The sequence below is a fragment of the Globicephala melas genome, chromosome 16 (genome assembly GCF_963455315.2).
Source record: "Globicephala melas chromosome 16, mGloMel1.2, whole genome shotgun sequence".
NCBI classification, from domain to species: Eukaryota; Metazoa; Chordata; class Mammalia; order Artiodactyla; family Delphinidae; genus Globicephala; species Globicephala melas.
In genome coordinates this window covers 48,944,160-48,960,686 of record NC_083329.1, presented here as the reverse complement: position 1 = coordinate 48,960,686, position 16,527 = coordinate 48,944,160, and the positions used below count along the sequence as shown (strand labels likewise).

Genomic DNA, 16,527 nt, shown 5'->3' with positions numbered 1-16,527 from the left:
TATTACTACCTCTGCCGCTATCACTACTACTGCTACCACTACTATTATTAACACTACTACAGGTACTACGGTTGCTACTGTGACTTCTGCTACTATTATTGCTACTGCTGCTACTGTTACTATTACTACTACTACCGCTACTATTACTACTACTGCTGCTATCACTACTACTGCTACCGCTACTATTACTAACACTACTACAGGTACTACAGTTGCTACTGTGACTGCTGCTACTATTACTGCTACTGCTGCTACTGCTACTATTACTTCTATTACTGCTGCTACTACTGCTACTACTTGGGCTGCTATTACTGCTGCTACGATTACTATACTACTGCTACTGCTACTACTACTAACACTACTATAGCCACTGCTGCTGCTACTGTGACTACTGCTACTATTACTGCTACTGCTGCTACTGTTACTATTACTGCTGCTACTACTGCTACTACTCCTTCTGCTGCTATTACTGCTGCTACTATTACTGCCGCCATCACTACTACTGCTACCGCTACTATTACTAACACTACTATAGCCACTGCTGCTGCTACTGTGACTACTGCTACTATTACTGCTACTGCTGCTACTGTTACTACTGCTCCTACTACTGTTACAAGATCTCTATGATTTCACTCTTAAATCTTGCACTTTATGTAGTGCCTGGGTCTCAGAAGGAACAAAGAGAGGTAGGGTGGCCAGGATTCTAGGTTCGATATTGCACTGACCTCACTTGACGATGACTAGCCATCCACCTCAGAGCCATGGCTTTGTTCATCCTCCTAATGGTTGTGTGTCATTTCAGAAAGCCCTCTACTGCATTCCTTGCTGCTACCATCAGTCTCCTTTTCTGTCTTGGCCTCCAGGACAGATTCTTTGTATCCAATGTGTTTGATGTGCAACCAAAGAGCTCACCTAAGCCTTTTGCCCAGGGCGCAATGAATAATCAAGACCTAGACAGGAAGTACTTTCTCCTCTCCCTCCACCCCATCAAGGCAGCACGTGCTGGTGTACTGGGAAGCAGCCCTCCTTTCTCCTGGAGTAGAAGTGCAGTATGGTAAAGCAAGAACTGAGGAAAATGGATGGGGGATAATGGGGCAGGGTGCAGCAGGGCTGGTGTACGTTTGGAGGAGGACGAAGCCCTTTGAGGAGAGAGAACCTGGGGAGAACTTCCTAGGAGTGAGACCCTCCCGGGGTCTGGCCCCCACACAGAGTGGCCGGCACCTCCCCGTCCTGCCCCGGGTGGGGATGAGCACACACTGCCTGGGCCACGTGGTCGCACTGCACTTGCATCCACACGGAGAGTGGGATGGTAAATACAGAGGCACCAGGAGACCCCCTCACCTCTTCTTCTAAACTCCAGAAGAGAGGAAGGCAGGACAGGTCACGGCAGGATCCAAAACCACAAATCCTTGCATTAAGCACCTTCCACGTCTGGCCCATATGCCCAGGGCTCTCAAGTCCATGGCCCTGTGGAGGCCTTTGGTCCACTCTCTCGGTCAACCCTTCACCACCTCAGAAAGACCCCAGACCTTGTGATGGCTCCCTGGAGCCATGGGCTTTGGGGAAGAGGGAGTTACTCCAGCTAAAATCTCAGTGTCTTCTGTGCTTCCCTATCAACCAAGAACATATTTCTAGCGTTTGCCGCCTGTTGGAGCGTGTTTCCTCTCCCCGCGCCGCCCCCCCCATATAAGATTATGGACTGGATTTGGTACCTTGGCAAATCACACATGTACCCAGCCTACCATAGAGATTCTAATAACCCCCCTCCGCAAATCATGTGCCCCCTGATTAGATGATACCAAGGTGTTCTGGGGTGGCCCCCATACTCAGGTGGCAGACACAGCCCATTTCTGCCCTACAATCCTTACGCCTGGCTGAGTAAAGAAGGTGTAACTAGTTTCAAATGCCGAGTGGCAAGCATATCTCATGCAGAAACTTCTGAGCACTTTTCACAAACCCAACCGGGAGAAATTTCCAAGTGTCAAATGAATGTTTTCTTGGGTGCTATATTCCTAGTGGAGACGCAGAGGCCGGGCTACCAACAGACAGTCTCCAGTCTCCACAGTGCTTCACTGTTACCCCCAAACATCCAGGGAGAAAACCACCTCTCACAACTGGTGCACAGCTCCACATCCCCCTCCCAGGCCCAAGAGGAGCTAACCCTGATTGCACCTATGTCAAGAGAGTGGCAGAATAACTAACCGTACACACTGTACTTCTCATCTTGGAAGGAACGGAACAGGTGGGCAAGTGATGCTCCTACCCTTTTGCCCCTCCCTGCTCAGCTGGGAATCCAGCATGTTCTGGTTGACCTAAGCCTCAGCATTCAGAAGATGAACTGGGACAGTTCCCAGTTGTTTCCATATTATTGACTTTCTACACGGAAGAACTTAAAACAGGTTCAAAATGATGACTCCCCACAGGAAGGCCCTACCCCCAGTCCTGCCAGATGAAATCATGCCCCACAAAACAGTCATCACAGAAGCCTAAAAGACAGGACTCTCCTTACTCCCTAAGCATGCAACTTTTAAATATTAGAGGCACCCAGTGAGCTCATATGTCCTGTCTGCTGACAGTGGCCATAACTGCCTGCTAATGTGCTTAGAGGCACTGCCCAGTGGACTGGTTTCAATGTCAGCAAATGACAGAGTTCTAGTTACTGAAGTTGGTGAGCAACAGCACTCAGCCGAGAGCTGAGGCACATTGTTGACCGTGACAGGCCAAGCGTACGGGTGAGACTTCCTCCTGGAGGGATCTTGGGAGGCAAGCACTGACCTGCAGCATTTGGAGGTAGCCTTCCTGGGGGTCGCAGAGCAGGGAAGAGATGCGGTGGTTGTTCCTCATGCATTTCTGGCTGTCCTTTGCAGATGGGAAGATCTGCCGGACCACGGTCATCCTGCCGAGGGCGCTGTGGACCAGATCCAGGATCTCGGGGTCACTGATTTCCTGGGAAGATAACCAGAAATGTTTACCATTGACTCATGAGCTCATGATCTCTGCAAAAGACTTACCAGTAGTTGTCTAGGTCTACAGCCTAAATAGCTGATGCCAAAGGGGTTATGAGTTTGGGCCCAAGGTCAAAGAATTCATTTGTTGCTTATTGACAAATAATACTTGCTTACCCTAAAATGCAAACAGGATTATTCAACACCTTCCCTGAAGGACAGGAAAAGATATCTGCAGCTAAACCACCAATGCACTGGCTTCCACGGAGTCAAACTCAAAAAGAACCAGTGCTGTCAAATGTCACAACAGGCATTAGCTGGAATTAAAGGCTGAATTTCCTGTTGGGAGTCATCTACCTGATTTAGACAAGGAAAACTGGTTTTCTCTGGCACAGCTGACCAAAATGCAATGAGTTTCCCCTAATTCTTTAATAATTAGATTTTCTTTTAAAAAAAGATTTGCGTACAAATTTTAAAAATATGTCCACTCATTCATTGCACAAAATCTACCCAACAGCTCCTCTGTGATTTGTTCTGTGTTGAGCACTGGGCATATAGCAGTGAATGAGTCAGGCTTAATCCCATCTGATGAAACTCAAGGTTTCATCAGAGAATGAAATATGCTGAGTGATGTCATATGGAAATCTAGGGGCAAAGGAAACCTATCGTGCTTCCACATGAGACCATTTGCTAAGCTCTTTACACACATTTTATCAGCTGGTACTCACAACAACCTTAGGAATGCTATGAGGAAGATCCTATTATTATCCTATTGAAAGTGAGCACTCTCATGCATAGAAATAGCAAAGGGAGCAGGCTAAGGGGAGCTCTTTCCAGGACGAGGCTTGTGTGAGGAATTAGCGCTGAAGCTGAACCTGAAGGATGACCTTGTTAGGCAAAGTGCTTGCAGGTGGGGGGGGGGGGGAGGGGCAGTGCAGAGCTGAGTCGTTGGCCGTACTCCTGAAGATGCTGGCAACAGGTGGCACCCTGTGGTACCCTATTCCGGTACAGGTAGCGGGGTGCCCCTCCAACCTAGGGAGGGGCAGGGCCACTGGCGGGGGGAGAGATGGTCAAAGGCAGCATGGGATCTGTGTCCTGGGCCAGATGTGGGTGTGGGATTCAGTAAATCCCGCTAAATCATCCTCACTAGAGACAATGAGAAGCCCTTGAAAGATTTTATCCACCAACAAGCCACAATCAGATTTACATTTTAAAAAAATCTCTGGCTGCTGTATGGAGTGAGGATTAGAGAGGAACAAAACAGCTCCATGTCTGAGATCAACACAGGAGCTACAAAAAATGGACATTCACCAAGGGTTTTGGTGGTGGGAGAGAGTCAGGTTAAGAAAGCCCTGGTTCGCTGGTTCTAAGAAGTGACTCCATCAGTGTTGGCTGCAAGTCAAGATTTTAACTGTGAATAACTGTGTTTTAAAATTGGTCTTAAGTCTTCCTCCTTGCAGATGACACAGTCTAGAGTTGAGACAGTGAGATGGTATAAATGGACCTAATGAGGTTAGAAATGAGTGATCAGGAGTTTCAAAATCACTTAAACAAGAACATAACATGTTTAAGGGTATATGGGTAAACAAAGTATTTCAGGAATGTCCTAGGTACTCAATATGAGTGTGTAGACTGGTCAGTTGTAGCCATATGCTAGATCTGGGAGAAAGGAGGAAATTAAGAATTGCATCCTTTTAGAATGATCAGTAGTTCCCAAGTATGCAGAACTGCAGGCATTTCAAAAGAATTGAAGTGCTATTACCTATTGAATCTGGGTTTAAGCCACTTAAACTTTGTATTTCAGACAAAAGTCTGTTTAAGGGACAATGATCTTGTTGGATTGGGACCAACTGACAATCAATGGTGTGGAAATTGCAATATAGGACCACCAAGTGAGACGGGCCCAGGACCCAGTTGGGCTTCAGGAAATGAAGCAGAGAATGTAGCTAAGCCTGGACATTTGTGCTCTGCTCTTAGCTGTCCTGCTAATGGATGCCTTGCCCCAAGCATAGGATAGTAGGATGAGAGAAATCATATTCTGACCTAATAGTAAGTAGAACTATAAGAAAGAGCAATAAGTGGAGTGGTCAGCTTTACTTGGAGAAGGAATATAGAGGCCTTTGCGGTGGGGGAGGGGGGATTTTTTTTTTTTGCGGTACGCGGGCCTCTCACTGTTGTGGCCTCTCCCGTCGCGGAGCACAGGCTCCGGACGTGCAGGCTCAGCGGCCATGGCTCACGGGCCCAGCCGCTCCACGGCACGTGGGATCCTCCCGGACCGGGGCACGAACCCGTGTCCCCTGCATCGGCAGGCGGACTCCCAACCACTGCGCCACCAGGGAAGCCCCCCCTTTTTTTTTTTTACCTAGAAAAATCACGAGGTCATGAAGAATGTAATTTGCATAAGGGGGTTTATCAAAGCCAGCACACCTTGGAAAGGAAATGGATATGTTACAAACCTTTTGTTTTTCTCACTTACTTTTCATAGCAGAGGTCACCATAGAAGTTCTTTTATTAAGCCTCTCCTGCACCCTCAACTTCCCGATGGGAGAGTCAGTGGCACTGAACCCTCCCTACTGCGCCCCAAGAAGAACGCTGGAAATTGTAGGGGGCCTGGCTGATGGGGGAACACAGTACCTTTCTAATAGGTGTAACCCTCACCTTCCCTGGCCACATGCAGCAGCCCCTGGCGTGAGTGGCTAAAGAAGCCAGGGCAGCCAGGACCTAATCAAGGGGGCTGGGTCCCTGTCCCAAGTAGCCCTGACTATTCCTTTTCAATTCTGCCTACCCAGGACAGAGATGAGAACTTGGTACAGCTTCTTCCAACCCATCAGCTGCTATAAGCCTTCCTCAGAGTAAGGATCAGCTGGATTTCTGCAGACCTCCCATCTCCCGTGGCCCAGTTTTCACCCACTCACTTGGGGTCGAAGCACATAGTCTTGTCTGCCAAAGCACTCCTACCCACCTCCCCACACCTCTGGGCTTATCCTTAGTATCTAGTACAGAGATAGCTGCAATCACATTCTAAGAATCCATGGAAGCAACTCCCCTGGATCGCTTGGAGGCAAGAAAAAGGGTCACTTCTTCTCCTAGGAATGTATCCTTCCCTTGGACACTTCCAAGCCTGCATCATCAATCAGTTCCGGCAGCTTCATGCCAGGCCCTCTTCTGTCCTGTTGGCCCTACCATGTCCCTTCAGTACCACTGGGCTGCACACAGGTATCTGCTCCCACTCTGCTCGCTGCTGTCAGGCAGGCACTGCCTCCAGGCTGCACACCAGGTCAGCCTCTGGACCACTGTGAACAGGACCAAACTCCAGGCCTTTCTAAGGGTGCAGAGAGCAATGCAAGCAGCCTATTTACACAACTCACATGCAGAACAAACTTCCCCTCTGCCCCAGTTGAACATTCCTTCCAGACAGTGCTGCTGATGAGCAGAAGAAACAAGACAATGTGTATATACTGTGTGATCTCCACTGACCTCACCAAAGCCATCAAGGCAGCAATGAAACAGTAACACATCATACCCAGAAGCTCACTGAAGTGCTGAAGGGCACAGGCTCAAAATAAATCTTGCTTATTTGATTACTTTTTAAGTTTGCCTTGTGAAATATATCTTAATGCACAAACATTACATAAAGTATGAATAATAAAATGATTTCAGTGTACCTTCCATCAAAAAATAACCTGCATCTTGGTTGGATGCCTCCTCCCCAAATGCTTACCATTTCCTCCTCACCAGGAGCTGCCTTTGTCTTGCTATAACTTATGTATGTAACCTAAATAATATATATCTTAGTCTTGTTCGTTTTGTTCACCTTTGTGTAAGCTAAACAGTCTGCATCCTCTTACAACTGTGTTTTAACACAGTGGTTCTCAAACTTTGCTGTGTATCAGGATCACCTGGGGAATTGGCAAAATTACAGAGGTACAGTCCAGTCCCATTTCCACAAGCAAGGCTTCTGTGTCTCCACCGGCTCTCCAGACAATTCCAGTGCTCACCAACGTCTAAAACCCACTGGGTTTAACATTAAGTGTTTGTGATCTATTCATGGTGATGGATGCAGCTCTGGTTTATTCATTTTCACAGCGGTACTATTGTGCTGTGTGATTCTGCCACAATGTATTCACCCTATTGTGATTACCGTTTGAATGTTTTTGCTTCTTTGCTATTAGGAACAAAGCTTCTCTGCACATTTTTCCTGCCTGTGTGTCTTGGTACACACTTTTAAGAATTTCTCTATATACCTAGAATTAGAATTCCTCCATGGGAGAATATGTACATGTTCAAGTTTACTAGGTAATACCAAATTTCCAAAGTGATTTGTATCCACTTATAATTGTGTGTGGTGAAGAGAGTTCCTGTTGTTCTGCATCGTTCCCTGCTCCTAATAGCCTATGACTTCCTAATATTTGCCAATCTGGTGAGAATGAACTGGTACATCACTGGACTTTAATTTCCACTTCCCTAATTCTTAATAGAGTTAAATATCTTTCATTCACTCATGAATCATTTGTTTCCTTCCTTGTATCTGTGTTTTTGTCCAATTTCCTGGGTTGGATATCTTGCATATTGATTTGTGGGACTTTTTTTTTTTAGTTCTGGATATTAAGCTTTTGTCACACGCTGCAAATACCTTCTCCAGCTTCCAGAATGTTAGGTAGAACTAGCCTATAAATTCATCTAAACTGGTGTTTTCTTTGTAGAAAGATTTTTATTACTAATTAAATTTCCTTATTTTTATGGGGATTTTGCTTGTTTTGTCTTCCTTGCCCTAAGTCACTTTTTTCTAAAAATTCAGCCATGTTGTCCAAATTTTCCAATTAATGGCATAAGTTGTTCACAATGTCACTCTACTTCTTCTATTCTCTGCAGTGCATCTAAAGTTGTGTGCCATCAGCCGTTTCTAATCATCTGTATTTGTGTCTTCTCTCTTACTTTGATCTTAGAAGTCTGTGTATTTTATGAATTCTCTTTAAAAAGTAAGTTTTGGCTTAACTGATACTCTTTTATGTGTTGGTTTTCTATTTCATTAATGTCTACTCATCTTGATTATTTTTATTTTTCTATTTTCTTTGGATTTATTAAGTGGTTATTTTTCAAACATTTTTTCATGTGAAGCTTAGGAAAGCTTTTGTCTTTCCTAATGAAGTATTTAAGACTATATATCTACACCCAAACATTGCTTTGGTTGTGTCCCGGAAGTTATCACATATATTAATTGTATCATTATTTCTAAAATTCCTTTTTTTTTTTTTTTTTTTTGTGGTACGCGGGCCTCTCACTGTTGTGGCCTCTCCCGTCACGGAGCACAGGCTCCAGATGCACAGGCTCAGCGGCCATGGCTCACGGGCCCAGCCGCTCCGCGGCATGTGGGATCTTCCCAGACCGGGGCATGAACCCGTGTCCCCTGCATCGGCAGGCGGACTCTCAACCACTGTGCCACCAGGGAAGCCCCTAAAATTCCTTTTTGATTTATTTTTGACCCATGAGCAGTTTACTAGAGATTTTTTTCCCAAAATTTTCCAAACATGAGGTTTTTTTTTTTAGTAATCTTCGTATTAATTTAAGTTTAAATGTATTGTAACCCAAGAATGTGGACCGTGTGATACAAATCCTTTAAAATTTACTGAGCCTCATTTTGTGACAGTTTGCATGAATGTTTCATGCATGTTCACTGTCCAATTGTTGTTGATTTCAATGGTCTGTTTTTAGGTCCATTAGATGAGGAATTTTTCTATTTCTCTTTGTATTCAGTCTATATTTTCAAAAACCATATTGTCTTTTATTAATTACATGTAAGTTTAGAATTACAACCCCTCCTTGCTCAACTGAACCTTTTATCATTATTTAGATACCCTCTTTATTTCTAGTAATGCACCTTGCCTTATAGTCTACTGTTATTAACATATCTACACCAGTTTTATTTTGGTTAGAATCTGCCTGCTTTTTTCTCATTACTTTGCTGTCAGTCTTCCTCTGTCTCACATTTTAGGTGGGACTCCTGTAAGCAAAATATACTCGGTTTTTTATATCCGTCCTAGACATTTGAGTAGAAATCTTAATCCATTTATATTGGATTATGATTACATACGTATATGGATTAATTTTATCATATTATTTACATATTTTACCATTTCTTTTTTCTTCCTTCTTTTTAGCTTCCTCTTGGAATGATTTTTTCCTATTTTCATTTTCTTACCCTCTTTTAGAAGTTATATTATCCATTATTCTCTCATTGGATATCATAGATATTTTAATATGCATAAAAGTGTAAAATTAATATTTTTTACTCTCTTCCTCAGTCTTTATCTCTAATCACCATCATTTCAACTAATGTGATGATATCTAGTATTTTAATTCTATCTTTCTTTGTGCCCTCTTATCACACATAATTTCCATTATTTTATACAGTTAATATTTATCTACTTAACCAATATTTATCAATATATTTGTTATACATTCTTCTGTGGACCTCAAACCTTACATCTGAGATCATTTTTCTCCCCCTGAAGTATATCGTTTAGGATTTCCTTTAATGTGGGTTTGCTGGTGATAAACTTAGTTTCTATTTATTGGAAAATATCTTTTGTTTAGCTCATTCTTGAAATAGAAAATTCTAAAGTTGAACACTATTTTTCATAGCACAGTGAAGATAATATTACACTGTATTCTTGCTTCTATTTTTGTCCAGTGTATTATTTTCCTATGGTTGCAATAACAAATTAACACAAACTTAGTGGCTTGGAACAACAGCATTTTATTCTGTCACAGTTCCACAGGCCAGAAGTCTAAAAATCAGTCTCACTGGGCTGATATCAGAATGTTGGCAAGGATATACTCCTTCCAGAGGCTCTAGGGGAGAATCTGTTCCTTGCCTCTTACAGTTTCTCGTGGTTGCCAGCACTTCTTTGCTTGTAGCCACATCACTCCAATCTCTTCCTCCCAGGTCACATTGCCTTCTCTTCTTCTGTATAGTTAAATATCCCTTTGCCTCCCTCTTAAAAGGACACCTGGGGTTGTATTTCGGGTACACTTGGATAACCTAAGGTAATCTCCCCATTTCAAGACTGTTAACTTAATCATGTTACAAAATCTCTTCTGCCATATAAGGTGACGCTTACAGTTTCCAGGGACTAGGCCCTGGATATCTTTGTGAACCATTATTCAGGCCACAACCTCCGGTTATTAGGAATCAGTTTAAGTGTCATTCCTTTGAAGATGACCTGTGTTTTCTCTGTGGATGCTCTTCAGACTTTTTATAGTCTCTGGTGTTCTGCGGTCACACTATGAGGTGTGGATTTCTTATTTTTATTCTGTTCCTGATCCTTGGGCTTCCTAGATCTGGGGTTTAGTTTCTTTCAATAATTCTAGAGAGGTCAAAACCGTAATATCCTTTCATGTTATTTTTCCCTGTCATCTCCTATTTCCTTCTGGAAATCCAACCAACAGTACGTTAGATCTTATTCTATCTTTTATGTATATTAACCTCTCCTTCATATTTTCCACCTCTTTGTTTCCCTGGGCTACATCCTAAATAATCTCTTCATATTTCCCACTTCACTAATACTTTCTCTGTATGTGTCCACTTTGATTTTTCTTTTAGTTTCAATTATTAGGTTTTTAATTTCCTGAAGCTCTGTTTCTTTCTTCATTCTGCTTCTTTTTAAAACGTGTTTTTACTCCTTGCTCATATTTCCCAGCATCTCTTTACTTTTGAAACATGTCTAGGCACATACTTATTTCATATTCTATGTAGGATAATTCTAATATCTAAAGTCACTTCAGATCTGATGAAGCTGTCCCCCCCCTTTTTTTTTTTCCTGGGATTTCACTCATGATGGCTTTTCTTTCTCTCTCACCCGCCCTCCTTCCCTTTTTCTTTCCTTCCTTCCTTCCTTCCTTCCTTCCTTCCTCCCTCCCTTCCTTCCTTCCACCCTCCCTCCCTCCCTTCCTTCCTTCCACCCTCCCTCCCTTCCTTTCTTCCTCCCTCCCTCCCTTCCTTCCACCCTCCCTCCCTCCCTCCCTTCCTTCCTTCCACCCTCCCTCCCTCCCTCCCTCCCTCCGTCCCTTCCTTCCTTCCACCCTCCCTCCCTCCCTCCCTCCCTTTCTTCCTCCCTCCCTCCCTTCCTTCCACCCTCCCTCCCTCCCTCCCTTCCTTCCTTCCACCCTCCCTCCCTCCGTCCCTTCCTTCCTTCCACCCTCCCTCCCTCCCTCCCTCCCTTTCTTTCTCACATGCAATCTTATTCTCCTAGAACTTCCTTAGGAATTCTCTGAAGCTTGACGCAATTGCCATTACTTCGGAAAATATTTACGCTTGCTTCTACCCCCTCGCTAGGATCCCTCCCAATCTATAACCACATAATTTAACACGAGATTTTCCTTTGTGCTTTGTTAGGCACCATAGGTGGTGTGACTTGGATCACAAGCCTGCATGAGAGTCATCACTTCTCAAGAAAATATCCCTCCCCTAGGCAACTCCGAGTCAAGGCAGGAAATTTCCCTTCCTATTCCCTTCTGCACAGTGGGTTTGTTTCTCATCAGCCCTTAGAGTGAGGATGTAAGTCTCCAGCTGTACGTGGAAATCTCTCATTTGCTTGGTCCTTACACTGGACCTCATGTGTTCTATGTCCCACACAGCCAGAAGAACGGAAGCTCAAGGTCTCCGCAGCGTGACCAATAGATTTAAGGCAAAACCTAATTTGAAGCTCAACTATTTCCCAGAGTTTCCATTTTCCCTTTATATTTGGCTCTTGTGGACATTATTCTTGACTGTTCAGTGACCTATTTAAAACTATTTTTAAAATACATTACTTCCACCTTTTTTAGTTCTTTTCCTTTTGGGAGTGTCATTCAAGCTAATTATTCTTCTGAAAGACATACCACTCAACCTTGTATATAGAATTTTAATTCTTTACGGCATGACCCTGCCTTTTTCTTGGGATACCTATCCATCTCCCAGATCCCTCTCTATGTGTCTTGGCTGTGTGACTGACTAAACCTCAGTTCTTATGCTACAATTTACATTTGCTTCACTCGCCTGCCTTCTCCAAAGTTCACTGTCATTAATATTAAAAGGAGGCCTAGTTCTGAGGGGCCCAAGAGAAGCATGTGCAACCTTTTCCATTTGGTTAAATCCCAATTGTATTCTTGAATCATCTCACTATTATAGGTGGAAGAAGGTAAATATCTGGCAGGTTCCACCTTATTTATTTTCTGTTGCTCCAGAAATATCCCCCCTGAATTTCTGTTACCTTCCTCTCCTGCAATCTAGGAGGCTCCACTATAAATCCTCTCTCAATACTGCTCACTCAAGAGATTATCTTTGTGAGAGATGATGCTGTCTTGGACTAAAGTGGTTCCAAATGGATCACCTTTAAAGATGGTAGAATGTAGGAAGTGGAGCACTTATTGATTGTGGAATTAAAACAAAGAGATAGCAAACTACTGCTGGAACTCGCTTCTTTTTCAATGGAAGAATTATATGCAGTTTGGTGACAAAAATATTGTAACAACTAAAACAAGTAGAGAAGAAAACAGGGATGACGTTCCCAGTAACATTACAGCCTTCTTGCCAGCCATCGGGGGGAAAAAGACCCTTTTGTGTCTTGTAGCACACCTACAGAAAGATTTCTATGAAAACAATAAAATGTGAGACTTGCATCATGCACTGAATAATAAAAATATTTACTGTCTCTAAATTTGTACTGAGAACACACACTGAAGCTTAGGTGATCTTTATCTTAGCTCAATTAAATTATTAGGAAACCTCTACAAATTTCCACTTACAAAGAGTTAAAACTGAAGAAAAATTAGAAAAATTCTAAAGAAAATCCAATCCTCACAACCTCCCAGACAGGACATACTTAATTCACTGATCAAAACCAAAACTGTCCTTCTTAAAGAGCACAGAAAGGAACAGAATGGGATCTGATAGTCACCATTCAGAGGTAACATGTGTCTTCAGCCAGTGTCTCTGGCTGGCTTCAGGGGGGCCCACCTTTCCCCCCAAATGTAAAGTATACAAGTACGTGTGCATTTTCCTGTGGAGAAAAGCCCATAGGTTTCCAAAGAAGCCTTTGACTCCAAAAAGGTGATGAACAACTGATATGGAAGCTAGTAAGGGTTTTTAAAGTCTTCCTTGCTGCCAACTGTGAGAATATAAACGATGATGACAACCCTGACAGAATAATTTGGAGCCAGAGGAGTTTCAGTATCTGTCAGACTTAGCTGTTTCTTCCTCACTTCCATTCGGGCCTCTGATGTAAAATCAACAACGAAGACAACAAAAATAGAATCCAAGAAGCAATGGAATTCGTACGGTGAGCTACTATGCAGGAATAAAGAAGACTGAATAAATCTACAGTACTACGTTATTCCCTGTACAGCTGTAGATAACAGAGCTGAGGAAAACAGAAAAAGAAAGCAAGACGAAGAAGAGCAAGTGACAGAATGATAGATCAGACAGTAGAAACGTATGTAATGGGACAACAGAAACGTAACTGTGAAGGACACGCACTGACCTCGGAGAGTGGTTGCCACTGGGCAACAAACAGATCTGCTGCCTTCCTGCCCGTCTCGCCCCTCTTCTTCTGTACTGGCACAGCCCTCATGTGAACAGGTGCCCTGCCCTCCACCATGGGATTCCAAGTCGGGGTGACCCCCTGTGTCCAGAACCAGAGGTACATCCTGCTTGGTCTGAGCCAACCTGCGTGTTCCTACGACTTTCAGCAGTTTTCGGGAGGGTACGTGACTCCATTTCTGATTGTTGAGATGTGAGGGGGGTTCTCTTTGAGGGACTCTGAGGTTTGCTCAGTATTAAAAAGCCCTAGAAGAGACAGCAACTTTCTGCCTCTGGAGGTTTGAATCACAGGGAGATTCCATGTGAGGGCAGGTCTCGCACACTGAGGACCACAGACCAAACCGGGGTCCTGAGGGTACTACTCAGCCTCTGAGTCACTCTGCCCTGTAACCATATGACATATCTCTGAGCCTTCTCTAAGGTGAGATAATAAAATCTCGGTCCACTTAAGGAAATTAGATTCAGATTTTTCTGTAATTTATAGTCAACATCAGCCTGTCTGGTACAGAATTTAATGGGATCGGTAAGTGGGTACAGAACAGACTCCAAATCTATCTGAAATGGTCAATTTCTTAAAAATTAAGGTCTCAAATAATACAAAATTTGAATGGTGGACATGTAGGTGTTGGTTATATCGTGCTCTGTATCTTTTAAACTTCTTAAAAATATTTTATTTAAAACAGAGGGAGAATCACTACAGAAGTCTCACTTCGAGTCTGAATAGCAAAGAGGATAAATTTTTATAATGAGGAGAAATCTTCGAAATAGCAATCAAAATGATAAGGATCTCCTTTTTCTAAATATACATTTCGGCAAACGAGATGCGAAACTCATACACAAATAAGTTTTTGTCTAATCTTTAAGACTTCAGTAAAATTTCGGAACCTTCTGATATCAGGGGAAACTATTACTAAAATATTTATTTAGAGTTCTAAACTTACATAGGGCTGTGCAATCACATTATTAGTCATTTCCTTTTATTCCTTAGAAAGACCTAGATCTATCAAACATCTGTGTGATACCAGCATTATTCCATCTCTGGAAAAGTAATAAAGTTTATTTTCCTCATAAAAAAGATGGTGTCCGTAATTTCAAGTTGATGATCGTAGAGAAACTTCACAGACAAGGCTGGCTTGAAAGAAGTTGAGAAAATAGAAGGAGGATTCAATAAAGCTGTGATGAAAGAATTACTCCCAGCGAAGTCAACAGGCTTTTCAGAATGCCTGCTGTATTCGGGTCCCTATGGAACGCTTAAGGCAAGGCGAGCTAAGACTCCAAGGAGACAAAGACATCCTGGTGAGGAGGAGAGGGCAGGAAGAAGCTGCCAAAGCTTGTGCTGGTTCCATTTCCAGGACAGAAGGCAGAGAAGAAGGGCACTTTCTGAGAGGTTGTTTTGATCAGAGACATACCATGTCTCATTATTCGTCCCCTAAGAACTCATGGGGGCATGCATGAGTCTCCCTATTTTACATAGTATATAGAAGATTGCCATAGAGGATCCCCTTTGCTCCTCCAAGTGTGGCCCGTGGACCAAAAGAATCAGCATCACTGCCAGCTTGTTAGAAATGCAGACTCTCAGACGCCTCCCAGACCTATCTAACCAGAATCTGCATTTTGACACCAGCCCCAGGTGATTCATAGGCATGTTATGTTTGAGAAGCTCTGGTCTAAGATATTATAGAAGTGAAGTGAAGAGGCTGGAGGACTTGGAATCAGATGGGTTTGGGTTCCGTCCATGGCTTCTCCTCTTCCTGGCTTTGTAACTTGGACAAGGCGCTTAATTTCTTTGAGTGTCATCAGTACATGGGTTAACAGTACTTCCCAGGGTTTCTGACTTAATTCAGTGACTTTAATTCAATGGGATCCAACACTTCTAGCACAAAGTTTTGCAGCAAGTACCGCTTATCCTTCTAACTCAAAAACTAAAGCTCTTTCTACAACCTTAGAAGGCCAACAGAAGACCCGCGTCAGCCTGGCCACCAAGCAAGCCAGAGCAGCCCTCTTCCTGCCCTTCCTGTCACCCCACTGCAGCCTCTTCTTCACCCCTAAAGGAGCCCATAGCTGACCACCCCAATTTGCTTTGAGTTCTTTCCTGCTCTTCATCTCCAAGAGACCCCAACATATACTTGACTCCCTGGACTCAACCACTCCATCGTTTTCTTTAAAATGGCCCACTGACTGAACATTTGTATGGCTTCTTTTATTTTTATAAATGGCACAAACACTTTCTGATCACAAGCCCACACTCTTCCTGCCCCTTTATACTCGGGTTGCCGAGGGCTACAGGTGGCAGGGCTCTCCCCCACCCCGCCTCCTCCATCACAGCCCATTCCCACGAATGGTCCAGTAAGACTAGCCAGCAATGAACAGCTGAACTTGTTCCCTAAAGACCTGCAGCTGCCTGCGGCCAGAGGGCTGGACGGATGTCCCCTCAGGCTCTCTGTGAAGTTCTGGGAAACCCTCCCCAGGCCTGCTGTTTACCAGGAGAATCTTCCATCTTGCCTGAGAAGGTTAAATTTGCCCAGAGCTTTGCATTTTTAGTGGCTCTTTTATTCTATTTTATTTAATTGAGTTTTTATTTCATCACATTTTATTCTATTTTATTTAGCCATGAGCACAAGGTGGATATCTGCCCTCCAATGAGCCAGGGGACACACACATGTCCCCAGCATTTACTGGGGACAGTCCCTAAAGCTCCTCTGATTGGCTGGTTTTTTACGGATGACAGCTTGAGTGGGCTATCGGTGAGAGTCATCCACCCTTTCTCTCCTCTCCTTTCCTTTCTGTTTCTGATTTTCACTTTCTCCTCTCCTATTTCCACTGCCTCCTCTGTCTCTCCCTCTTCATCCTCCCCCCCTCTTTTCCCTCCATCTTCTTCAGCCTTCCTGCTTCCTCCAACCTTGTAAGTTCTGAATTCTTACAACCCCATGTCACCCACCTCTACTCATACAGTTTCCCTTAATTCCAGTGAACTTAGAACATCTAAGGAAAGTCAAAACAATT

At 43.6% G+C, this 16,527-nt stretch overlaps 1 protein-coding gene across 5 annotated transcripts in view; it reads right to left on the bottom strand.

Annotated features, from left to right (window-relative positions):
- GRID1 (glutamate ionotropic receptor delta type subunit 1) overlaps window positions 1-16,527 on the bottom strand; it is a 671,373-nt gene that overhangs the window by 216,853 nt on the left and 437,993 nt on the right. For all 5 annotated transcript variants that reach the window (XM_060286217.1, XM_060286219.1, XM_030862796.2 and 2 more), the window contains exon 6: window positions 2,776-2,946. In XM_060286217.1, coding sequence (XP_060142200.1) covers window positions 2,776-2,946 — 171 coding nt within the window. The remainder of the gene's footprint in view (window positions 1-2,775; window positions 2,947-16,527) is intronic.